At 40.8% G+C, this 27573-nt stretch overlaps 2 protein-coding genes across 7 annotated transcripts in view; both read right to left on the bottom strand.

Moving 5' to 3' along the window:
• The window catches only part of LOC119969760 (copine-1-like), a 110624-nt gene extending 83065 nt beyond the window's left edge, over window positions 1–27559 (bottom strand). For 2 of the 4 annotated variants that reach the window (XM_038803819.1, XM_038803813.1), the window contains exon 1: window positions 27422–27559. The gene's annotated coding sequence lies outside the window, so the exon portion shown is untranslated. Of the gene's footprint in view, window positions 1–5538; window positions 5685–20245; window positions 20348–27421 lie in introns of those variants that run through there. The other 2 variants (XM_038803815.1, XM_038803814.1) reach the window with 2 other exon arrangements.
• Window positions 263–27573, bottom strand: rbm12 (RNA binding motif protein 12). Of its 3 annotated transcripts, XM_038803811.1 has the most exons (4): window positions 27422–27486; window positions 20246–20341; window positions 7396–7481; window positions 263–5684 (listed from the first exon to the last, which is right to left on the bottom strand). In XM_038803811.1, exon 4 carries the CDS (start codon window positions 5657–5659, stop codon window positions 3164–3166), a length of 2496 nt encoding a protein of 831 aa, XP_038659739.1. In that variant the 5' UTR covers window positions 5660–5684; window positions 7396–7481; window positions 20246–20341; window positions 27422–27486; the 3' UTR covers window positions 263–3163. The 3 variants fall into 3 exon arrangements, with proteins under 3 accessions (XP_038659739.1, XP_038659738.1, XP_038659740.1); XM_038803810.1 differs by lacking the exon at window positions 20246–20341 and having other exon boundaries at window positions 27422–27573; XM_038803812.1 differs by lacking the exons at window positions 7396–7481; window positions 20246–20341 and having other exon boundaries at window positions 27422–27533.

The raw sequence follows: 27573 nt of genomic DNA, 5'->3' as shown, positions 1-27573 counted from the left end.
CTCGGAGTTGTGCCATATGTATTCCACAAATATAAATGTATAGAACCACTGACAAATGAATGTTCACACTGAAGCCATCAAACTGCGCTTTGCGCAGAGAAGACCGACTGATTCTTTGAAGGGAAACACAGCATATTCCAAACTGTATATACAAGTGATTGTACAATGTATAATTGCAGCACACCAATGTCCTTAAAGCAATGTCGAAATGGCAATGAATAGGCAAAGTAAATCAGACACAAGCAATTTGGACAAGTCAGACAATGAGTTACTCTTGCCATTTTATGTATGCAGTTTAAGGGTCGTACAACAGCAACAGAACAAGACACTTGAGTTTCATGTAAATATTATGCACAACTTCTCTGAAAATCGAAGGTAAATTGAGAATATACCACAAGGACAGGCCAGACAAAACTTCACTCATTCTCTTAATAACAGGAAGAATTCAGTCTACTACACATTCTTAAAAAAAAAACGTAATTGGGAGGGAAAGTAACCAATATGCTCCCGCAGTTAAAGTCAAATCTAATCTAACCATCTTCTTTTTTGAAATCACCACCTCTTTTCCAGAAAGTGTAATGTCATTGGGGGAAAAACAAAACAGGCTGTGTGCTCCTTTTCGGAAGGACTAAGCATTGTAAAAAAGGTTGGGGAGCTGGGGATAGGAAGAAGCTAGTCTTCGCAAAAAAAAAGGCATTTCCAAAGGGGGGAAATTTGAAATCATTTGTGGAGACTTTCACTACTTTCCCAGTTGTGAACTGATTCTCCCAACCCAATGAAGAGCCAAAGTAAAATAATTTTGTATATGGAATACCACTGTCACAGCTCTCATTGAAAATGCTCTTGTATAAAACAAACTTGCTTCTCAACTCAAGGTAAATTGCAAGTCTAGATGATCAATGAAAAAAAAAATCAGACAGATAATTGTATTCCGTTCACCTATTTAAGTCAGTATTGGACAGCTTTGTTCCCATCAGGCTAATAGATTCAGACATCAGATGCACTACAATATTCTTCACTGTTTCACACAAAACACAGAAAAACAAGAAAGACAACCAACAAATTTGCCATTTGTCTGGTCTTTTTTTTTTTAAAAAAGCAACACAACGTTTTACATCTAAACCTACAGGAGCTGTTTCCTTTATTCATCACGGAATGCATTTTATTGACAAAAAGCTGCAGAAGATAATGGTGTATGTACAACTTGTTCTTTTACATCATGGTTCAGTTCAACATTTTGCCTACTGATCTCACCAAATAGATGTAAATGCAAAATTCATCAGTCTGCAAATTACAAAGGCGATCTTTAAATGCAACTGTGCCAATACAAAGATGCTTAATATGTTGCATCAGCAGGTTTCCTAGTCACACAAACAATGCAGTTCTACAATAGTTCTTACAAGTAGTTTGTGTGGACTTCATACATTAGCCCACTGAGCAGACCTTGGGTTTAGACTGGAGTTGAATTTGGCTCGAGGGTCGACCAGCAGGAGCTCGGATCCACATGACGATTAAATATCACTGCCAAGTTGATTAAAACATCCAGCTACTTTTGAGATCCAGTTACGTGGGAGCTGAATCTATGTTCTCGTGAATTGAGACCAATCTGTTCCAAATCCCTCCCCACTGTCTCCAGCATTATATAAACACTACTGGTACAGTATTGTGGGATTGGAGACCCAAAACTGAAAACCACAGGGATACAATATCCCAAGATGTACTGGGGACAGATATGGATGCTCAGTAGACCAATAAAAGTCCTTTCTCACTATACAATGTAGTGTTGCACACGTTTCAGATCTCCTCAACATCATTTGCAAAACACATCAAAATTCAAATAAGCAATACGCATTGTTCTTTTTAGTTAAAAAACAGCATCACACTTTTACTGATTCATTTTGTATCTTTTACAAAAAACTCAGATATGATACAGTAGGATTGAGTTTTGGGTCATTAACAAGACTGTACAGCATTTCCCAGTACAGGGCACTGTCTACCCAGCGTATTACAAATACATTTCAAAATTCTAGTTACACTAAATTTCTACTAGCACTGCATGCTGGTATGAATACAATGAACGTTTCCCAGTGCCAGGGAGGAATACATTTGCAGCTAGCCTTTCTTGGGAAAAAAACACTGTTACAAGATTTCATTCAATCTCTGAATGAATCTAGTTAGAGGGGTCTTTTGTGCACTTTTACAAACCAGCAAGTACCAAAATTTTAGAAAAGTATTATGCAGAAATTATACTAAGTGCATCAGCATTAAAAGATTGGTATTAGCCGAATCCTACGGCAAGAAATATATCCACTGGCAGCCTGTAGTGGTTAAAAATAATTGAAAAAAAAGATCGGAACTGATTTCCCCACTGCTGCAGCATCAATATGAACAGTGTGAGTACTAGCAGAACAATTAGGTAACTAGCATACAAATGAGCTCTATAAACAATTGAATGTCAAACCCTGGGTCATACATTAGCACAAGTTCAAATTGAACACAGAAGTGAAACAACCTAACCCGCAGTATGCTGTGTATATACAGAAACCAGAGAGAATGGCTGCTGTCAAACTCAAAAGATTAAGAAAAACATACCGTGCCCAGAACAAAAAGGGTCAACATGCACATTAAGAACTGAGTTTTCAATTTATCTGTACCCTAGTTCCTACTATTTTCACTGTGTCTAAATGGCAGCTGACAATAACACCCAAGTGCACAAAATACTATAATTTACATCACTTAGAAAGAACTGTCCAACCTAGGTTTAGCTCTGATTTCATCATTTTCATATGCAGGGCTAGTTACCTGCAGTTACAGTTTTGTCGCCAGAGATAAGAACTTCTATCCACTTAACGTTCAGGGTGCCAAAACTTAAAATGATTGCATTGTAACAAAGAAATATGGCTACATTAGCATCTAATATGCATCTGTGCATAGGCTGTTTGCCTAGTGTACGAGTAAACTAACAGTTTCATGGATCTACACAAAACATCCATTTCTGCTAGGTCCACTGGACACCTAAACATCGGATTCCAAATAATCTGGGTCAAAAAGTCAGCTGCAAACACTTGCAAGTTTCAGAGCAGAGGTTCAGACAACCTCCATATCAAATAGCTGTGCTAAAAGGGAAGCCTATAATGCTCCAGCCTTTGTTTAAAATTTGGAGTTATCCCAAGACAAGCTTCACTTTTCTTGATCCCATTGGTCTATCACTGAGGTCAACAACAGCCGACATTGCTTCATCGCAAGACTCAAAAGCAACCATTGCTTCACCGGTGGGCATGCCTTGTTCATTGAACTGCAGGCACACAGAGTCAGGAATCACACGGTAGCCATAGAAAAAATCCAAAATTTCATCCACAGATACTTTGAAGGGCAAATTCTGAACTTTAACCACAGTCGGGCTGTTGGTATTTAAAGGACCACCTCCAAAGCTTGGTTCAATCCCTGGTCCTGGAAAACTACCTACACTGCTGCTTCCAAAAACAGGCCCTCCCACTGGGCCATCACCAATACTGACACTGATCCCTGATCCAGGACCTGGTCCTGGTCCAAACATATTACTTGATCCACTAAAAGTACCAACAGGGTTGAATGGTGGTAGAGGGCCATTAAGATTACCTGAACCGCCACCTGGAGAAAAAATGCTGTCTCCTCCACCACACGGGATAAAAGGAGGATCAAGGTTTGGATTCTTTTGACCTTTGGTTTGAAATGGTGGGTTAGTCTCAATGTCTTTCTTTTGCTCAAGAGTAATTAGTTGGAGAAATGCATTGCGTCCGTTTAATTTCTTGTGATGCAGTCGCTCACCCTTCTGTGCCTCCTCTTCATTTAGGAACTGCACCAGTGCCTGTCCCAGCCCTTGACCATTAGAGTCGAGAAGAATCTGGACACCGTTTTCTGCTAGTCCAATACCTTCCAAAAACTGGAACACATCACTTTTTGTTACATTATAAGGAATATTCCATATATGACCACAAACTTTTGGTGAACAAGACATATCCTCTGATTTCACTGTTAGTTCTCTCTTCTGCTCATTTTGCACAAAGTTGTGTGTTCGCTTCTGAATAATTTCTAGCTTCTCTAACATGGCTTTTTTAGTGATTGGATGAACCTGGATGAAACGACTGCCCATGTACTGCTTGTGGCGACACAATGCTGCTTGGTAATCAGTGGGAGTTTTAAATTCCACAAAACCTTCACCTGTTGCTCTTCCATTTGGTCCATAGGCTATGTAGATGCTGTCCTCTATAAGTTCCAGTTTATTGAAGAATTCCATGATGTGCTTATTTTCAGCCTCGTATGGTAAGCCTTTCAAATAGACGCAGAACTCTTTGTCATGAGGGGAGCGCGATCGTGATCGTTCATGTCTGCTTGGAGATTCAGACCTAGATGTATGAAATGGAGGTAGGTTTTGTCCATAATGTCCAATGGTAGGTGGGGGGCCCATGCTTTTGAGTGTATTAAAGCCAACCGTAGTATTCATCCACTGTCGCTCTGTTGCAGGGAACACATTGGCAAACCTCTGTCCCATCATCATTTTTCCATGTCGTTTCAGAGATTCAAAAGTATCCGAGGGGCTATAAAATTTCACCATTGCATCTCGGTTATTGCGACCCAAATGATCTTTCATCATGTGCACCACATCAACTCGTAGTCCATGAAAAAATTCCCTCACATCCGATTCCATTGCACTATATGGCATCCCATAAACATGGACATAGAGATCATCGGAATTAATTGGTGGTGGTCCTTTATTCAATGAACTATGGGAATTCATGGGGTGCAATGGATTCAACGTACCCATGGGACCCATGTAAATGGAACTTATGCTATTACTGATACTCAATGCTGACCCAGAACCATTCATTCCACTGGGTCCAGAGTTTCCTAGAGGAAGAGCACTACCTGCATTCATAGGCATGGGCGGTAAGCTTGACATAGGAGGTAGAGGTGGCATGGGGGGAATAGGAGCAAGAGGTGCTATAGGAGGAAGGGGAGGCACTGGTGGCAAAATACCAATTGGAGGAATTGAAGGCATAGGTGGCAGTGATGGCATTGTAGGTAAAGGAGGAAGTGGTGGCAAAGGTGGTACAGAGTTCATTGTATTCAATGGCGGCATAGTGCTGACCATAGTCGAACACATGCTAAACCCAGGGCTGCTAAAAGTGGGATTGAGGCTCGTGGGTGTACTTCCCATGCTGGCAGCAGAAAATGTGGGCACATTTTTATTCCCCATGCCTTCATGTATGGAGGAAGTTGTGGTAACCATTGTGGGAGTGTTTAAGTTAGGCATAGTAGTTGGCAAATTACCCCTTCCACTCATACCAGTATTACTAGCTGGCCCTGATCTGCTTGAGCCCCCTGGTGGCATATCCACATTACCAGTTTCGAAACGCCTACGACTAAGCTCAATCATATTCTGCATTTCAGTTTTACTACTCAGTAGGAGGGATACTTTGGATCCTTTAATTGTACCCCCACCACGCATCATACCAAGCCGTGCATCTTCATCTGTGGAGAAAACGATGAAAGCCTCACCAAGTTCACCACCTACAATATGCACACCACCATCAGGAATGGTTAATCCAGAGAAGAAGTGGCGGATATCCATGGTCCCCGCCACAATGGGGAGACCCTGCAAGCGGATGACCACGGCCATGCTGAGCCCAATCAATAACAACCACCTGCAGACAAGAAAGGCACGAACTACGTCAGACGTGTTAGAACAAAACCAACCTAACCAGAATGTAAAATGTACTTAGCATACAATATTAGCCATCACAGGAAAACCAATGTTTTGCAGAGAGGACAAGTTTTAAGGTAGGTTTTTAAACAAACATTACATTAGAGTCCAAGTTGTAATACGCAAAACTTAATTGCTCGGCAATTTAATGACGTAATCACAACAGTAATGCATTTCTCTTTACTGCTACAAGTTGCATTTATACCAAAATAACAGCCCAAGACACTTCACAAGCATTTTCAGACAAAATATGAGCCATAAAGATATTAGGGTATGACCAGAACTGTGGTTAGTCAATGAGGTGTTCATGAGGAGTGAAAAAGGAGGGAGGAGAAAAAAAAAAAAGAGGCCGACAGGTTCAGAAAGGGAATGGAGTCTAGGAAGCCAGGAGGTCAGACACCAAACATGGGGCAATTAAAACCAGGGATGGACAGAAGGCCTGAACTAGAAGAGCAAAAAGCTGAAGGAATTAGAGATAGGGAAGAAGGGAGACGGCTGTGAAGCAATTTGAACACAAGAATGAGAATGTTTAAAATCGAGGCATTGCCAGATCAGGAGCTAATTAGCTGAACAAGCACAAGGGTAATGAGTGAATGAGACTTGAAGTTAGGAAATGAGCAGAGTTACATTTATAGAGTGCCCACATTGGGAAGCTGTTTTGGCGCATTGGAACAATCATTTCTAGAGGTAACAAAGACACAGATGGGGGATTCAGCAGATGAGCTGCTGTGAGGTAGAAACAAAGGTGGAAATCGGCACTCAGGTCGAGGGGCAGCGAACAGGCCGACTGAGCCATAGTGGAAAGGAAGAGAAAGGAGTCCGTAGCGGCGGAATGATGTTTGTAGCAGCATTAAAAGACAATGACATTGATCTTCCCAACATTTGAGTGGAGGAAAGTTCTACTCATTTAATACTGGATGTTGGATGGGCAGTACAACAAAGCAGAGACAGTGGAGAAGTTGAGAGAGGTTGTGGTTGTGAGGTACCATTGAGTGTTGCCAGCATGTACATGAAATCCGATGTGCTTTTGGAAGATCTTTGTTTTAATGTCAAACTTCCTTATAGATATGTTGCAGCATGCAACTTGAAATCTGAATGCAAAAGCAAAAAGTTTCAGAAAGTAAACTACAATTCAGATTTTCCCATCATTCTCAGCTCGTAAAGGACATCATAATTTGGAACTGTTTTCAGACTGAAGGCAACTACATTAAGCAAACGCTATGCGTTTAGTAGATATATAAATCTTCTGGGTTTCTTTCAGTGCTCAGTCTATGATAATTGCAAATTCTGCAATTTTGAAAGGTATCATACTAAATGGTTCCGCATTTGAATAACAATGTTGCAGATCAAAGTTCAATATGCAAAGTTAGATTAAAATTCAATATACAAATCAGAAACACTTTTGCAGCCTAAAACACTAGTCAAAAATCAGTCAGCGAGTTTAAAAAAAAATTAACCACCTTCAGACACACAAGAGCAAGTAAATTGGGGTCTAAAATACCAACCCGGAAGAGCTAATGCCATTTTACTAAATGCCAATTAAAATTGTAAGTCTCAATGTTTCAGCTCAAAATTTGATAACAGCTAACATGGAGCCTGTATAAACCTTTAAATTCTATATCTAAAACAACCTTTACAGAAGAGAATCTTACCTGTGACCAAAACAGAGGCGTTTCCCTTAAGAAGCTGAGGACACCAGCCAATCCTGTTGTCAACCAATTTAAACCAACTTTACAGACTGCAGAAAGAATAAACGGGATGACAAATCAATGTCTGCAATACGCAATGCAATCAGGCTCTTGCCGTGTACACGAATGTCACCACGTAAGACCGCATCTTGCAGAATCAGAACAAACTGAACATTTCAGAATTCCTCAACTTCCCGTGTTATACAGCATTTACTATCACTCCTCCCCTAGCTAAATATAAACAAATCCAAGACCATAATCACAAGTTTCCAGAACCAAACAGCGAAAGAAAAGCACAGAAAAGGAGGGGAGACTATTCATCAAAAAAATAAAATCTCAAGTCTTGCCAAGTGATGCTTTTGAAAAATGTTTTCCTTACAGAGTTCACTCTTTGCTGGGGGGGGGGGGGGGGGGGGGGGGGACAGATCCATGGATGCCTGGGGCCTTACAGTACATCATCCAAGTAGCCATGCTAGCACAAGCAAGTGTTGCAAGTGTCAGCAAGTTATTTAATCTTGTGCTCACAGCCAAACTCAGTCCCACAATGGCCTAATGCACAAAGATACAGTTACTAACAGAGGTTGCTGGAGAGCATACAGGAGCTGCAAACCAAAAAGGACTGCTCCTTTTGATTTTTTTTTTAATTTTAAAGTACCCAATTCATTTTTTCTCCAATTAAGGGGCAATTTAGTGTGGCCAATCCACCTACCCTGCACATCTTTGGGTTGTGGGGCGAAACCCACGCAAACACGGGCAGAATGTGCAAACTCCACACAGAGTGAGCCAGAGCCGGGATCGAACCTAGGACCTCGGCGTTGAAAGGCAGCAGTGCTAACCACTGTCACCGTGCTGCCCTGACTGCTCCTTTTTATGCCAATGATTAGTGCCCCTATTGCAGCATTAGCTAAGATCAGCCAATTCACGGAAGGTCTGGGATCAATTCTGGGATCTTCCTGGTTTGTATGATTCAGCTATTTCTCACTTGAGCTACAGTAAGAAGGATGATATTCACTTCCCAAAGGTCTTGCAATTTGAAGCAGAGCTTCAGGACTTGAATTTGGTCAGAGACCACAAATACATTGGGGTTTAGTCAATGTTTAAAAAGGCATTATCATGAGGCTGTTACATTGTCATAATGCATCACAATGGACAGGACATCTAAAGACGACAACAGCTTTATAAAAGCAAATTACTGCGTATGCTAGAATCAGAAAGAAAAACAGAAAATACTGAATAATCGCAGCAGGTCTGACAGCATCTGTGGAGAGGGAAGGGAGCTAACATTTTGAGTCTGGATGACTTTTGCCAAAGCATTGTCAAAGGCAATAGCTTTAAGTTACCTAACAGAAACTCAGGCTTTCTAACCATTATGGGCAGCACAGTGGTTAGCAGTGCTGCATAGCAGGGCCAGTGACCCGGGTTTGATTCTCGCCTTGGGTGACCGTGTGGAGTTTGCACTTTCTCCATGTCTGAGTGGGTTTCCTCGCATAGTCCAAAGATGTGCAGCTTAGGCGGAGTTATGGGGATAGGATGGAAGTGGCCCACATAGGGTGTTCTTTCAGAGGGTTGGTGCAGACTCAATGGGCCAAATGGCTTCCTTCTGCACTGTAGGTACTTTATGGTTCTACTTATTTGGAAACATCACTGACCCTATTTGAAACTTGCAATCAGTTTACAATTCATGCTGATAATAATAATAATATTATTGTTATCACTGACTAGTATCTGAAACTGGCAATCAGTTTACAATTTATGCCGATAATAATAATAATTTATTATTGTTATCACTGACTAGTATCTGAAACTGACAATCAGTTTACAATTATGCCGATACACAAATTACTCCCAAGTTGAAAAGCTCAGCTGAGAGCTTTAAACTATAGTTATTCATATATAAACTTACACCCTTAAAACACAATTCATAGATGTTTGCAGCACAGAGGGAGGCCTTTAGGCCCACCATGTCCACGTTGATCAACAAAGATCTGACTACTCTAATCCCATTTTCCAATGTTCATTTGAACAGATACCAACGTGTATTTAAAATGTTATTATTTCATCTGAGAGTCACTGACCAAGGCAGGGAGAATGTGAATGCTATAACAATATTCACCTTATCTTCAATGCCAATTTGCTGTACTATAACACAAATCACTTTTTCATGAAAGCGTTATTCCAAAATATTTTGCTCAGTAATAAAATGCATGAGTTCAACTTAATTATATAAATCATTTGGAGCTCAAACACTAAGTCGACTTGAGAATTCCTGCTGCACACTGATTTGACTGCAGCTTTTGCAAACTGTATTTTCCCTTTAAACTCTTGGTGAAGAAACTAACCCACTGATCATCAAAAATGTTTACCCAAAGCCTAACAATTGTCCAAAATGCAATACATGAAACAGGGAATGGACAGCTAGTTGCGATGACAAAGCAGTCATTTTAACAAAGGATTAGACAGTTTATATATAGAATAGATGCCAGAGTGATAACAAACGGCCATAATCTCATTAAAGCTTTAGACACAACAGTGAATGTTGCCATCATCTGAACCCACAGATTAGACTGCAGCCATGGTACTTTGAAAAATGTCTGCTGCAGAGCTCATCGCTGATGGAAGCTTTTTCTTTGCCAATAGCTGATGCTATTTCAGGTCATGGATGGGCTTGGAGATTTGCAGTGAAGATTAAGAACTGTGAAAGCTAATTAGTGATTCAGTAATAATCCAGAGTATTATCGCAGTATTGTCCCAGAGTACCAAAATTAAACTTGTGCAACTTGTTAAAATATCTAGCATGCTTGTGCAATATGTTACGATTGAAGTATTGAATGTACGTGGATGTTTCCACATTTTTGCCTTTTTTTGCTTTCCTTCTGTTGATGTCTGTAACTGTTTACAATGCCGAAAACTACCTCAATAAAATTGTTTGTTAAAAAAATATATATCTAGCATGGACAGTCATTATGCGAAATCAGATTCAGCAAGCTAAATTTAAAATAACGAAGTGGATAGCAAGTCATGCATGGTGTGCCTCAGATAAATCAACTACGATCAGATTAGAGATGTAAGATTCCATCTTTGTACTCCTTCAGTCAGTCAGGCACTGATTAAAAGTTATTTAACGTTTACTGTATCTTGTGTATACCTTTAAAGAGTGTGCTTCTCAGAGATCAGTCAAGGGAGGCACACAAAGCTTTCCGTCTCTGGCTGTGGAAAAGTATTCACCGCAATCTTGCAAGACAGGTTTTACTGCAAAGATTACAGTAGGCACTCTCCACCAGTAATAACTGCAGACACACAATGTGCATTGTTTGAGACATCATTCAGCTATGAAAGGTAAATAACGTGTAGTTTGTAGAGGATGTGCACGCCCAACACAAATGACCCAAAACGGCACTTTCCTTTTTCACATGGCAGATTAAACAATCTCCCACCTGGATGCACACTTATCTATAAAACCTTACTGACTATTGAGTCTCTGCCAGTTTTGTGCCAAATATCCACTCCATAAATGTCTGTACCCACATTTATAATAGAAACTGCCTATTTGATGTTGTAATTGCATCCGCCCTCCAGTAGTCACACCGGTGTATCTCAGTTTTACAGTTTCCAACCCTCAGCTTCTACTACAAAGGATATCTTCCTGCAATTCTTACATCTGCATTCTCTAGGCCAATTACTTCCTGTCTTTGTTCGCTGATTCACCTCCATATTTGTGATAGGTAAATGTTAATTCTACTGGGAATACTTATATGGTAATTCTGCTCAAACAAACTATCCTCTCCAAAAACCCTTGACATTGTTTAAAAAATAGAAAATAGGAGGTGGTAATCAGTAGCTGACAGCTGTATTTACAAGTATAGTTAATGTTGAGAGGTGGCAAAGATTTTACTACAGGGTATTTTATTCCTGTATTCACAGCAATGTGACATTTTAACAATTCCCACCCCCAAAAAAAAGTATTGGTAAAGATAAATTACTATCGGAACATTCAGTTTTGGCAAACCAACAATTTTTTTTTTTATATGTGCATACTGAGAAACTTAAAACAAGTAGATTATGGTTACGGCTGAACAGTAAAGACAATCTGTAAAACTTCCCAGGAAGTTAGCTGCCACTCGGTATAGTCCAATACAGTCCTGAACTAAATGCTAGTTACTCTAAATGTACAAGTGCATTTATGGTTTGACTGCTTCATTTTGGCTCACTGTAAATCCTATGTATATGTGGATCAGGTGACACTAACCTATTTAAAGTGATACAACTCTTACTTGATATATTAAACGGAATGTTTTGGTGTCCTCATTTCTGATTTATGAAGAAAATCAAATCCAAAGATACAGATTTGATAAAATGTTTATACCGCCTTCAGATTAATCTGGAAATAAAAAACAATCCCATCAAGTAGATTCAGTCAGTTCAGAGGGCAGTAAAATTTGCCATATCTATGACACTTGATGCTGCTACTCATTGCTCCCACCAGACACCAAACATCTGCCTAATAGCAGCAACTTTACTGCATCTGTTACAGTACCAGCAATGGATCACTATCACAAGAAACTTCTTGCACCATACAAATCCAATTAAGTCTAGAATCCAAATACAACTATCTCGGCTCACTGGCTTGTGACAATCAGTTCTTAGTGATACGACAAAAACAGCTGAAACGGACACTGCTTGACACCAATTTGGTTTTATTTGCAAACAAGACTTTGAAAAACTGGAAAATAAAGTTTAGCACAGAATCAGTTTGGTGGTAGGTTTAATTTTACCCCAGGAGGAGAACTTGTAGGTAAATTTATTACAAGCATATCAATAGTCAATTGATCCATGTATCTATAGCCAGCAGCTGTGGACTGAAAACAATAGATTGATGCCTGAAACTTTCTATGCTGGCCACCCGTCAATGCTTCTATAATAGCCCACGTGTTCCAATGCTGCACTGGTCATTTTACCCATTCCTTTCCAACTGCACAAAAATCCCAACTCCAATATCTAAAATAATTATCACATCTCTCAAAATTGAACTCTCTTAACACATATCAGATACAGATTGCAAGATAGTTGATATTTTTGAAATTCTTGGAGAAAAAATATTTATTTTCTGGCTGCAACAACAATTACTGCCATGTTTCCCCAGACTACCACGGCTTGATTAATACTACGATTTCACTCAAGCCTCTGCCCAAATTGTAAGAAGTACCTAAGAGTTCAAATCATAGAGTTTGTTTTCCAAATATGGTTGCATCCAGCAACTGGATTTCTGATCTGTCAAATGTTTCGGTGAAATACTTGCCACAGGGACAAAATAAAGAGCAGTGGACAAGATACTGGAAATCAAAATCCGTCACAACACCATCAGGTTTCCTCGGGAACCAAATACATGAGTAGAATCTAAGATACATGATTCGTTAAGGTCCATTGTGCAAGATGTCCTTCCTAATACAGACACCCACTAAACAATTACCTGCTACAGAAAACAGGATAGGCCAGCCAATCCACTGGCACATGGAAGGCCTGTCATAGGAAAAGAACATAGGCATTTGTACTGAACTGTAGCTGCTGCATTTCAAAACGTAATGTGTGGGTTATTTACAGTAATCACACAATGGAATAAAACTAACACCATTTGCCTTAAGTGCAGATTTGGCCAAAACTGGCTTCAACTTGTTTTTTTTTTAAAAAAAGATCGACTGCCAGCATGAAAAATCAGCATAATCAAGACAACACTGAATAACGCATTATAATTTGTGGCATTCTTATTTTCACCACATTGTTAAATTAACAAAGCTGAGCCAAAAATACAAAAATTGCTTCTTGTGAAGGCTGCAGAAAACAAGAGAACTTACACTGACATAGGACATCCCAAAACACATTACAGTCAATGAAGAACTTTCTGTAGTGCAATCAATCACTGCTGTACATGTTGGAAACACGGTAGCCAATCTATACACAGCAAGATCCCATAAACAGCTATGGGATAATGACTAGTTCATCTGGTTTAGCCGCATTCTGGAGAGATGAATATTGCCAAAATAGCAGAGGAAACTTCAGGTCAAGAGATTTTTTTAACACCAACCTGAGGGAAGACTGATTGATAGTGCCTCAGACAATGCAGCAGCACTCCATCTTATTGTACTGATGTATCAGCTAAACTGCGCTCAAGTCACTCGAGTAGAGCTTGAACCCACAATTATGCATGCTATCAGACAAGCATGCTACCTACTGAGCCATAGGTGGCACGAATCCTTCAACCAGTTAATGCCAAGTCTCATCATTCCAGATGCAAGAATATTCTCAGGGCTTGAAAATTGCAGTCATGAGGAAAGATTGGATTGTTTTCCTTGGAACTGAGATGGCCAAGTGGTGACCTGATTGAGGTGTACAAGATTATGAGGGGCCTAGTTTCCCCTAGTGGAGACGACAATTACCAGGGGGCACAGATTTATGCTGATTGGTAAAAGCATTAAAGGTGACATGAGGAAAAACATCTGCACCCAGAGGGTGGTGGGTGTTTGGAATTAGTTAGCTGGCTTGGTGGTGGAGGCGGAAATAGTCAACTTATTTAAAAAGTACCTGGATCTGCACCTAACGTGTTGTAACCTGCAAGGCTGCGGACCAGGTGCTGGAAGGTGCGGTTAGAATGCGCAGCTAGTTTTTTTTATTTTTCGGCAGCTGCAGACACAATGGGCTGAATGGCCTCTTTCTGTGTCATAACTTTTCTATGGTTAACACCTCTGGCCCAGTCCAATTGGTAGACAGCGGTTCCATTAACCAAGAGAAATGCCAACTCCACTTCATAAAAGGGAAGTTTACTCCAACTTCTGTTTGGCGAGGCATTCTCAGGTTGGAAAATCTCTTCCATCAAATGGACACAAGACAGGGTTAAGGAATTAAGGTGAAAGCTTTCTCCCACAACAAATGTTGGTATTTGTACATAATGATCAGCAGCAACTCAACATGGTCCAACAAGCCTCCTTTGCACAGGATAGACATAGAAGCATTGCCTAAACAACAGGAAATCCAGTCCCAATTTCAGCTACAGCCAAACAAGTTATTTTGGGAGAAAAGATCAAAACAATCCCAACTCTTGGTCACTGCTATGTACTACCTCATTATTACAACCAAAACCAGAATTGTGCAACCCGAAGAATCATTATGGATCAGTCAGCTGATCTGAAGTGCTGGTTGTAAAAACATTACATGCTGGCACATTAGACATGCTGTGTTTGATGCCATTGAAAATTTAAAGCAGCCATCGCAGTGACCATGACAATGCACACACCAAATTGGCCAAGGTCCCAACAAGTGCAAAATTAACCTAACAGAGGAAGGTTTGAGAAGACAAATACAAATATTTGTATATATAAAATCCGTAAATCACCAACATTTGGTTTCAAAGTAACTTGCTTTACAATGTAAATTCAACTCTAGCCAAATCAGCAATCACAACAGCAGGGACGCTTTCCCCCTAGAATACATGGTGGAGGAAATAACTACCACTCGGAAAAGTTCCAAACCATGCGGTGAAATCTTAACAGCATTGTCATTTATTGTAACACAAGATACCCAACCAGGAGAAGCTTTTAGCATATTCTGAATATAGCATATACACCAAGCAACAAGTGAACATAAGACAAAACCATGAATCTTAAAATAAATAACTCAAAATAAGAAACAAGTCATAATGGAACACTCTGGAGGAAGAAACTGTCACTTGTAACTGCAGACTTAAAATAAGCTGGATATCATTTTAAATCAGATTCCGTTTAACAGCACCTTCATTATGGAATACACAAACATTAAAAACGTTTACACAAGCCCTTTGTATGTACAATCAAGTATACCCTTGCACAATTACCATGAATTTCAACATATTATAAACCAGGCAGCCTCCTGTACTAAGTAGATTTACTTCGTCAATACAGATTATCTGAAATGTGATAAGAATATCATAGTAATTTGTTCATTTTCTCAAAGCAGCACAGACTGTAACAACATTGTCCACAGAAAGCAGATTTTGCAATTTTATCACCAATACAGCAAGTAAAATGAAACTTTAACAATGCCACAAAATTTCAGTTTGTTGAATAATAATTTTGCATGGCTTTATACACCATCTCAAAACAAACCCTTCAATGGCGAAGTTTACAAGTGCCAAGCTCAATAAATAAAATTATGTTCCAACGGTTATTTGAACTGAAAATAACATGGGCCTGCCAAATACAGCCACCTTCAAACAAAAGGTTGGCTCATTTCAGATTAATTCCCATCATTCAAGATAACGAATTCAAAATTTTTTCCGCAACGGAGCAGCATAAACCACAATGTTTGGTCCTCGTTTACAGAACACTGCAAATTAAAACAATTTCAATTCCACATTCTTTATTGCCGCAATAGGAAGGTTGGGGGAGCTGAAAGCACAGGCATGTTCCCAAGAGTTACAAACAATTACTGTTAAAAAACAACGCTGATCATAAGTAAATACATATGCAGTTCAGACCAAAGCAGACAAACACCAGCTTTCAGAATCATTTAAAACAGAAAAGAAAAATTTGCACTTTTCATGACCAACGGCATCTCAAAGCACTCTACAGCCAATGTTTGAAGTGTAGTCATTGTTGTAATGTAGGAAACACAGCCGAAAACCAAGTCCTTGATCAGTGGCCATTAACAAATTAGTTTCACTCAAAACAATCCAGAAACTCATTTACCTCTTTGAGAACAAAGTGCACTCCAGCTTTCAAAATTATTTCTCAGACACAAATTCTAAACATTTCTCATTTTAAAGCTGAACAAATGAACAGAGTACTGCAGGAATCAAATTCTCTCTCCTTAGAAATGCCTCAAAAATCTCCCAAAAAGGTGAATTAAATAAATTGCACAGAAATATAGGGTCTTTCTTTTGCTTACTCACTTTGATTTTAAACAGATACGAGGAATACTACAATGTTAAGCAAGCCTGAAAACAAGCAACATTCAGACCCAATGAAAAACTATCTACACCAAAATCAATCCTGAGAACACATACTATGAAACTCAAAAGGGCACAAATTGAATCTATATTTTCATATCGTTTACATAAATCAGGAAAAACAGACACCCCCCCAAAAACAAAATTCTATAAACTGGAAGTTGGAGGATTCCAACACCAGCACTAAAAGGTGTTATGGTACAAGATCATCTTTTAAGCTGCTTAGTTTTCTTTCTCCATATGTGTAGAAAATGTAGGTGAATGAAAACTGAATTTTCACGTACAAATTAAGCTATAACCAATTAGTAAATTATTTCAGTTAACTGAAAATAATCGCTTAGACAACACCTATTTGCATGATCACCTGAGAAAAATGTTCCTTTAATACAGGTAGAAATTCTCACGGTGGTAGAGGGCCTTATGAGTTAGGTAAACTCGGGTATGATCCATGGTCTGTGCTGACTGCAACAAGAATGCAATAATCAGCCAGAAAGCTTGGAGTGGCATGGGTTGGGGCACAGAAACCAAGGAGAGCTGGTTAGGGAACAAGATTGTACTGCTGGGTAGCCAATGGCTCTTTTTAAAGATAAAGTTAGCACAGCTGTGATGTGACCCTTGCACTACATGAACCACAACTGAGATTATTTTTTTAAATCAATCACAGGATGTGGCTGTTATGTTACAGGCAATACAAACATTTGTGCCCATTCCTGCAAAGGTTGGAAGTTGGTCACACAAAAGAGTAGCTTGCTATTTAACAAAGCAGATAAGAGTCAACCACATTTGTGTGGGACTAAATTTGTTGATAGAATCACAGAATGGCTAGTCTTGGAGGCCATTTGATCAATCACATCTGCATCAGTTTTCTGCAACCCACCTATCCAACTCACCTTCCCCCCCCATATTTTCTCCCAGACAGATAACATCAGAAAGCCCTGATTGGCGTCTGCCTTCACCACACTCACATGTGGTACATTCCGGATGCCAACTATTAGCTGCGTCAAAAAAGTTATTCCCACTTTATGTTTGAATGTTTTTCTAATCACCTTAAATTGGTGTCCTCTGGCTCCCAACCATTCCGCCAATGACAACAGTTTCTAATACTCTGTCCAGACCCCTCATGGTTTTGAACATTTCCACTAAATCGTCTCCATGAGCAATCCCAGCTTCTCCAAACTATATGCTCCTTCTGCCAGGCTCTGTATACAAGTACCCTCCCGTGGCTGTTCTATGCTGTGCTTTATCAGTGTTCCTGCTTTTCCCCTACTCCCTTAGTGCTATTTTAGGCATATAAGATTATGAGGGGCCAAGCTAGGTCTTTCCTATCAACGTGGGCAGCACGGTAGCACAGTGGTTAGCAGAGTTGCTTCACAGCTCCAGGGTCCCAGGTTCGATTCCCGGCTTGGGTCATTGTCTGTGCGGAGTTCGCCCCGTGTCCTCGTGGGTTTCCTCCAGGTGCTCCGGTTTCTTCCCACAGTCCAAAGATGCGTGAGTTAGGTGGATTGGCCATGCTAAATTGCCCTTAGTGTCCAAGGAGGTTGAGTGGGGATACTGGGTTACAGGGATAGGGTGGAGGCGTGTGCTTCGGTGGGGTGCTCTTTCCAAGGGCTGGTGCAGACTCGATGGGCCGAATGGCCTCCTTCTGCACTGTAAATTTTATGATTGTATGATTTATTTCCATTCGCAGAAAGGCCAATAACCAGGGGCATATGTTCAAAATAAAAGATAGATTAGAGGGGCACTCAGGACATTTTTTCCTCATCACATTTCTGAAGTTCTGAAGTGCAGTAATCTATCAGGCTGTGGACCAAGAGCCAGAAGGCCAGATTACACTAGATAGGTTTCTCTTCAACCATATGGATACAATGGTTTCAAATGACCTCCTTCTGTGTTGTAATTGTTTTTCTTTCTTGCTGTTACTGATGTTTCTTATCCTAGAGCCATTCTCAATTATTTTCTGCACACTCTCTCTAAAGCCTTTGCTGCTTCTTAATATCTGAAACTCAATTCAAACCCTGAAATCTCTTGATTACAGTTCTCACATCGCTAATCTAGTAGCACAGCCACTATACTACTGTTCCTCCAAAACGGAATTTTCAAAGTGTGGGTCACCGCCTGCACTTTTGTTAACGTGGGAAGTGTGGGAGATTCAGGTTCATGGACACACAGTCCTATCCCTTGAACAAGCTAATGAACGATTGAGAGTGAGAGTGTGTGAGAGTGAAAAGAGGTGGGGAAAATATCGAAGCCAAAAGATAGTCGCTGAGCTCACTTATTAACCTGTGCAATTAATGACTTGCGCTGGCTATGCGCCGCCTAGTTTGCTGCCCTTAGCCCCATTCCTAACTTTTGCAACTGCTCAGTGTTGGGAGTCAGTTGCTGTCACCAGAATCCATTCAACTGGTGATTTATTTCAACCCATGCTAAAGCACTCGCCCCTCAGCACTTCGAACAATACCAGAGGTGGAACCCAAAAATACTCCTTAGTGGCATAGCATCCCAAATTTGTGACCCTGCCTTGCAGAATGATAATGGCAGCAGGTGCATGGTAACCTGAAGGTTGCCCTATGTCTGACTCCATTTTTGGAATGTTGGCAGGAAGGATAATGTTTGGGCACTGAAATAAGGAAGGTAAAAGATCCTGCATTTTTAAAAAGTATTAATTTGCAAACATTTCATAACGTTTAATGAGTTTTCTGATATCTCCTTTGGCTTCTCACAATTGCTAGGGAAATAGGAAATGCACAGATCTCCTCAAATTTCATTATTACCGTTGGAAATCATGGGGAACTTTTGCAGACCTTTCCCTACGGAGATTAACTTTAAGTAGAGTTCATCATAAGTAGTGTTTCCTTCCTATAAGTAGGGGCTGGTTTAGCTCACTGGGCTAAATCGCAGGCTTTTTAAAAAGACCAAGCAGGCCAGCGGTTCGATTCCTGTACCAGCCTCCCCGGACAGGCGGCGGAATGTGGCGACTAGGGGCTTTTCACAGTAACTTCATTGAAGCCTACTCGTGACAATACGCGATTTTCATTTCATTTTCTGGATCTTCCTTCATTGCAGTTTTTCCACTAGTAATAACATACAGCTACAATGGGGATAACTGGATAGTGATTATGAACAGGAAAACTAAATGAATTTCTTTCCCTCCCCTTGCTGAGGCATGAAAACTTTAGTGTCCCAAACACAGCCTTGACTCAGGATACGATCGGTAAGCAGATGTTGTGTGGGCCCCGGAGGTCAGCCAGTTGGGCAAAAGGGGGTCCCAGGAAATAAAGTTTGAAAAACACTGTTCTAAAGCATTTAGCTTGGTCATTTGGATGTAAAACGAAAAGACAGAGATTCCTACTGTAATATAATAAAAGATCTTGATGGCAAGTTCCTTCACCTGGTTACAGCCTGCAGCTTTGTAATATTGAGAAATAAATCACAATTTAAAATTCCAATTTCTAGCACTGGAACTAATGCATGGGCCTTTCCAGATGTCAAATGTTCCCTATCATGTGCATATTTTTAAAAAATGTATCTGACTGGTTCACAAATAACATCCGCAAGTTGAATTACATCCAACTGCACTTTTAAGTCTATAGGTTGGCATCAGATCAGACTTCAAAGAAAGTGAACGGTTTCTTCCAGAAAATGACATCAGGAGAAATTAATGAATAAAATAAATCAAAAAATTAAGGATTCTCTCTTTTTGGAAAACATACATTAAATATTTTATAGCAATCTTTCTACATTGCAAAGCCAAGACCTTGCATCAACAGCAATATATCAGTCAGATCTTTTATAACCATATTACCAAAGTATAACATTCAGTCCAAATAGTACTGCACATACCTCGTCTATCTTTCAAAGCCACTTGCCAGCAATTTAGAAAGCAGAATTGGACCAAAATAATTCATGTGCTCAGGATTACATGCCTAAAAAAGAAGGCTGAATGGGAAAAATTTAACAAAAAGTTTAAATCAGAATTCCAAACAATTCTCTCACATTCTGCCCAATCATGACACATTTATCATTGCCAAAGTATTAAAAAATACATTTAACAAGGTTTACATGCAAAACATGCTCAACTGTAATTCCTTCTGGTATAAAATTTGATCAATTTTATTTCACTCAAGCACCTTCACCCACTTTCAAATGTTTAGGCAAACTTTGCACAAAGACAAATTCAGTTAACCAGCATTCTAGCTTTTTTTTTTGATGGGGTGGGGAGAACATGGTTAACATAAATATCCCAGACTATGATTTGCCAAGATCCACCTCCTGCCTGGAGAGCAGGGTCATGAAATCAGCTCATAATGAACATTACTACTGCAGAACTGGGGCTCCTACAGCTGAGCAACCTGCTGATTCCCTCATGCAAAGAGTGGTCACTTGAGCATGGTATTAAAAGCAATGGAAACGGTCGAGCCAATGCATTCATAAAGCAAAGGAGAAAACAGGAAAGGGAACACAGGATTCAATGCAGAATAAATTTTGCTCCGCACTGCCTCAACATTTCTTACAAGAATATGAACATTGCCACTGGTAACAATATCAACTTTTAAACCACAAGCCAGCCTAAAACAAAAAAAAACTTAATCAGACTGTTCATAATTCCATAAATAGGCACACAGTAGCTTCAGCATTCAGCGTATTTTAATGGCTGTTTTAAGGTCAGCTATAAACATGAAAATTTGGTACAGAATAAACATTTCTCCAGCAACCATAATGCCACCAACAGGTGATCCACAATAACCAATTCAAACAGTACTTGCAATTACAAGACAAGTCAATGTTTTTCAAAGTGGTAAATGTTAAAGTCTTCTACAAACCATGTCACTCTTATCACCACTAAGGCCAACTTATTTGCACTTCAAGTTGATGATTGGTTTTAAAAACCTATATTTTGTTTGATTTCCAACACTGAGATCCAACAGGCAATATTAGACTGAACAGAAAACACAAATCATGTAGAAATCACTTATCCAATAAGTTTCTTGTTAGCCACAACATCCACCCTAAAGTTTCAGTGAGTTTAATTTAAGAGTAATTCCGTGCTCTGGATTCACAATCACCAGCAACATAATCAAGATTGTTTTGCGGAGCACCTTTTGTATCAGTAGAAAGAGGAGACCTGATCCCATTAATCGGATCAAGATTAAATCCTATTTTAGGAAGGATTATGCTTCAGGTTGTACTTTCCCCTCTAAATTTCCAAATTAAAATCACAGAAATTCAAACATCGCAGGCCATTCAGCCCATCATATCTGTGCAAGTTCCACTTTGGAGTTACCTGCTCTAAATCAATGTCTGCATGCTCTGTACCCTTTTGCTTTTCTTCAAGTGTTTATCTAATTCTACTTTCAGAGACTCCGACTGTATTTCAGCTCTCTGCAATAAAGCCCTCCAGATTCTAATAACTGTATCTGTGCATGGGGGTAAAATGAAACCATAACCATGATTATTTACTTCTGTAACTAAATTTGAAAAATCTGGAGAATTTCTGGTGGGCATCACATCCACTGGCTCATTTACTGCTGACTGTGACCAGGTTAGAATATCCAACAAAATTAACAGGGTGTGCAGGCTAACTGAGAGGGGTAAAAACCTGAAGAAAGACCAAAATTGCTGAATCTGTAAAAACATATCACAAGGGCTTTCTTGGTATTTCACCCAATTTTATCATGCAACTACCGTGCCATGCAGATCAGGAAAGTGGCAAGATCTTTGTTAATGAGGTGTTTGGAGTTTGGCAAATATGAATGAAAAAATGAAAATCGCTTATTGTCACGAGTCGGCTTCAATGAAGTTACTGTGAAAAGCCCCTAGTCGCCACATTCCGGCACCTGTTCGGTGAGGCTGGTACGGGAATTGAACTGTGCTGCTGGCCTGCTTTAAAAGCCAGCGATTTAGCCCAGTATGCTAAACCAGCCCCTACAACCAGACTTCTGCTCCTGAAAGTCTGTACTTGAACATATCAAGTGAACACAGATTCAGCTGGAATTCAAATAAAGCCATGACACTTTCAGACTTGTGCAAATTATGGGAAAGGTATCAGTCAGTGATTCTACCGGAACCACGGTCAGCAGGGATTCAGCACATTTAAGTAGAAACAGGACCAAAAACTGGTAGAGAAAATAAACTGGCACATTAGGATGTCTAAAATCTTATATTTTACACCAAAATGGACAGTAAATGCATTGCAGACAGCAATGTTAGATATTGCTACAATTATGGCGGCAGCATGGTGGCACAGTGGTTAGTCCTGCTGCCTCATGGCACCGAGGACCCAGGTTCGATCCCAACCCCAAGTCACTGTCCACGTGGAGTTTGCACATTCTCCCCGTGTCTGCGTGGGTCGCATCCCCACAACCCAAAGATGTGCAGGGTAGGTAAATTGCCCCTTTGTGCTTAAACAAAGGGGATTACAATGGGATGAGAGAAGAGATAGACTGGGAGCAAAGACTTTATGGTGAAACAGTTGAGGAACAGTGGAGAACCTTCCAAGCGATTTTTCACAGTGCTCAGCAAAGGTTTATGCCAACAAAAAGGAAGGACAGTAGAAAGAGGGAAAATCGACCGTGGATATCTAAGGAAATAAGGGAGAGTATCAAATTGAAGGAAAAAGCATACAAAGTGGCAAAGATTAGTGGGAGACGAGAGGGCTGGGAAATCTTTAGGAGGCAACAGAAAGCTACTAAAAAAGCTATAAAGAGTAAGATAGATTGAGAGTAAACTTGTTCAGAATATAAAAACAGATAGTAAAAGTTTCGAAAAATATATAAAACAAAAAAGAGTGGCTAAGTTAAATATTGGTCCTTTAGAGGATGAGAAGGGAGATTTAATAATGGTAGATGAGGAAATGGCTGAGGAACTGAACAGGTTTTTTGGGTTGGTCTTCACAGCGGAAAATCCTACCAACTGTCCTGGCTTGAGACAATTCACACCTCTTTAACCTGATATTACCCCCTATCTCTGGATCTGTAATGACTTGATTACCCGCAAATGCTCGCATTCCAAGCATTGTCTGGCATCTCTGACTTTGTCTATATAAATGTTTCTGGAACATACCTCTCCATTCACCTGAGGAAGGAGCAGTGCTCCGAAAGCTCGTGTTTGAAACAAACCTGTTGGACTTTAACCTGGTGTTGTAAGACTTCTTACTGTGCTCACCCCAGTCCAATGCCGGCACCTCCACTTCACAGTGGAAGACACAAATAACATGCCAGTGACTGATGGAAATGAGGCAATGACAGGTGAGGACCTTGAGATGGTTTTTATCACTAAGGAGGTAGTGATGGGCAATCTAGTGGGGCTAAAGGTAGACAGGTCTCCTGGCCCTGATGGAATGCATCCCAGAGTGCTAAATAGATGACATGGGAAAGTGCAAATGCACTAGTGATAATTTACCAAAATTCACTGGACTCTGGGTTGGTCGCGGCGGATTGGAAATTAGCAAACGTGACACCACTGTTTAAAAAAGGAGGTAGGCAGAGAGCAGGAAATAATAGGCCAGTTAGCTTAACTTCAGTAGTAGGGAAGATGCTGCAATCTATCATCAAGAAAGAAATAGCGAGGCATCTGGATGGAAATTGTCCCATTGGGCAGACGCAGCATGGGTTCATAAAGGGCAGGTCGTGCCTAACTAATTTAGTGGAATTTTTTGAGGACATTACCAGTGCAGTAGATAACGGGGAGACAATGGATGTGGTATATCTGGATTTCCAGAAAGCTTTTGACAAGGTGCCACACAAAAGGTTGCTGCGTAAGATAAAGATGCATGGCATTAAGGATAAAGTAGCAGCATGGATAGAGGACTGGTTAATTAATAGGAAGCAAAGAGTGGGGATTAATGGGTGTTTCTCTGGTTGGCAATCAGTAGCTAGCGGTGTCCCTCAGGGATCAGTGTTGGGCCCACAATTGTTCACAATTTACATAGATGATTTGGAGTTGGGGACCAACGGCAATGTCTCCAATGACACTAAGATGAGTGGTGAAGCAAAAAGTGCAGAGGATACCGGAAGTCTGCAGAGGGATTTGGATAGGTTAAGTCAATGAGCTAGGGTCTGGCAGATGGAATACAATGTTGACAAACGTGAGGTTATCCATTTTCGTAGGAATAACAGCAAAAGGGATTATTATTTAAATGATAAAATATTAAAACAGGCTGCTGTGCAGAGAGACCTGGGTGTGCTATGAAGGGAATAGATAGGATAGATGCGGGCAGGTTATTTCCACTGGCGGGTGAAAGCAGAACTAGGGGGCATAGCCTCAAAATAAGGGGAAGTAGATTTAGGACTGAGTTTAGGAGGAACTTCTTCACCCAAAGGGCTGTGAATCTATGGAATTCCTTGCCCGGTGAAGCAGTTGAGGCTCCTTCATTCAATGTTTTTAAGGTAAAGATAGATAGATTTTTGAAGAATAAAGGGAATAAGGGGTATGGTGTTCGGGCCGGAAAGTGGAGCTGAGTCCACAAAAGATCAGCCATGATCTCATTGAATGGCGAAGCAGGCTCGAGGGGCCAGATGGCCTACTCCTGCTCCTAGTTCTTATGTTCTTAATTGGGGAAAAAAGGAATTGGGTGCTCTAAATTAAAAAAATATATTACTACAATTATAAATTATCCTTTAAATTTGTCTATTCCATTTATTTGAAATCAGCACTGAAGCTTCAGTAGCTCAGGAGCTTCTGCAACAGACTGAACTCCCCCACCCTCACAAAATCCACTTTTGTTACAATTAAGATCAGGGAATTTCAAAAGTTCACGGTAGCATGGTGGTTAGCATAAATGCTTCACAGCTCCAGGGTCCCAGGTTCGATTCCCGGCTGGGTCACTGTCTGTGCGGAGTCTGCACGTCCTCCCCGTGTGCGCGTGGGTTTCCTCCGGGTGCTCCGGTTTCCTCCCACAGTCCAAAGATGTGTGGGTTAGGTGGATTGGCCATGCTAAATTGCCCGTAGTGTCCTAAAAAGTAAGGTTAAGGGGGGGTTGTTGGGTTACGGGTATAGGGTGGATACGTGGGTTTGAGTAGGGTGATCATTGCTCGGCACAACATCGAGGGCCGGAGGGCCTGTTCTGTGCTGTACTGTTCTATTAAAGGCTTCTAAAAATCACAACTGCTGAAAAGCTGATCCTACATGTTCTCAGCAGCTACATCTTCTCTCACTTGATTGTCAAATATTTTTGTTCCTCCGATTTCAAGCTTCAGACATTACAAAACCCAGGATACGAGGCCATTAATTTTAAAAGACTTATAATGACCATGTTACAGTTCCCAAAATACCTTCTTGGCTTGCACCAGCTAGGATTTGCCAGGAGTCGATTGTAACATTTAATGCTTTTCAAATGACTATCTATTGATTGATTGATTTCTTCCAGAAGGCACATTATTGGATGGGGAGACAATGTTTAGAATTGAGGGTAAAATTCAACAAACAAAACATAGCACAGATGATTCCAAACTAACAAATGTTTCAAATTAACAACATTTGTCATAAGGCTATTGGAAAGCCAAGTTGTTACCAAGACTCACCCTTTAGCTGCATTCTCTAAACTGGGATATACCTATTTGGTGAACATTGCAAACAACTGTGCTTGTAACAATCAGCGACCTTCACAAGTAATTTCCACATCACACACCTGAGTTCAAAATAAACAGTCTGTAGTAGTGCTCTCATTTCCAGCAGTGATGGGCCTGAATTGGAGCAGTTCCAGCAGTCATCACTGTACTTTAGCACATATGACTCACTTAAGATTCATATCACTCGGTAAAAACCAAACCATTGCTGCTTCCTTTTACATATTAAAAATGTTTTGCTTACAAAGCAGTCCAAGTATGTATTAGAAAAATAATGGCCCAAACTGGAACTTTTATCACTCAATCATGAATGCAAACAAATATGTTCCCCTCTCAAACACAACTGCGTAACACTATCAAAAGTAGAGACTAGACAACTAAATTATACTCAGTCAAAACTGTTCCAGGGACAAGCTGATGTGACAGGGTACACATTCTAACAAGGTTTCACAACAGGCAATGTAAACAAACCAGACTTGGCTGACATCCATTTTACAGCAAGGCCCTAAATGAAGAAAATCAAACGTTAAAAGTGCAAGTAGTATACAAATCAACATTTAAAAAGTCAAAAAGGCAACACAAATCCAATCAGTCTGATGAAACAATCCTAAAATACATCGACTGCCTTCTTTTTGAAGAATACATTCCTTTTGCTCAAATTCCATTCTTTATACATCCAGATCTTTTTTTAAATACCAATAAGAAAGCATCTAACCTTTTCTACGCTCTAACCCATTCAACAAGAGTGTCTGTGGACTGAAAGGGATTCATTACATGAGATCAAAGTCTCTGCGGCTTTTCAAAACGTGCATTATCCACAAAAACGAAACCAGTAAATACCTGCAGATTATTTGAGACCTAAAGTCTGGGTCTGGAACAGTTTTAAAAATGCCAATGTACTAATTTGCCTTCAAGTTTACAAGTGTGTGGGTTGGTGCTGAAATCCTCCTTTCGATGTGTATAAATCCCCCTGGCTGGTGTGTGTGAAAGCAGAGCCCCCGGGTTAGTGCAGAGTGCTTGGCCAGGAGCTAGCTGTGTGCTGGGCAGTGGGAGGACTCCCTCACTCCCAGGATGGTTCCCCGGCTGGGCCCTCTTGCTGCGCACACACACTCTTTGTCTGTTCCCGAGGCGCGCACAAAGCGCCCGCCCGCCGGCCGCCGCTGCCTCCCCCTCACAGGCCACCCGCCGCCAAAACCACCGTCAATTCAATTCAAACCGAGTAACTGTACAATCCAACCGCGAGTGAGCAAGGCGTTCGCGCCCCGGGGATGGAGGAGGCAGCGGCGGCACAGAGGCCGACCCGGGCGGGCTGATGGCCGCGGGAGGGCGTGCGGCCTAACTGCTCCCGGCCACCAAACTCGGCACAGCGAGCGGGCGGGCCAGGCAGCGGCATTTACTAACAGACAACACAACCCACGCCGGCCCCTGGAAGTCGAGTGACCGATGCCCTTACCGGTGACACGGGATAAAAAGGAAAAACTAGGGGTGGGTGTGAGGGCTAAGCGAGCGGACGCTCTGCTGCTCTCCCGCTCCTTTCCTCACTCGGCAAACATGGCGGCGCGGCCTTGGCACCGCCCACCGCCTGACGTCACCGCCAACCCAATG

Source organism: Scyliorhinus canicula, chromosome 7, assembly GCF_902713615.1.
Source record: "Scyliorhinus canicula chromosome 7, sScyCan1.1, whole genome shotgun sequence".
NCBI lineage: Eukaryota > Metazoa > Chordata > Chondrichthyes > Carcharhiniformes > Scyliorhinidae > Scyliorhinus > Scyliorhinus canicula.
This window is presented reverse-complemented; position numbering and strand designations above follow the sequence as displayed.

Bases quoted from the DNA above. Each gene is read 5' to 3' on its own strand.
- rbm12 (XM_038803810.1), bottom strand. From the start codon at position 5,659: ATGGCCGTGGTCATCCGCTTGCAGGGTCTCCCCATTGTGGCGGGGACC.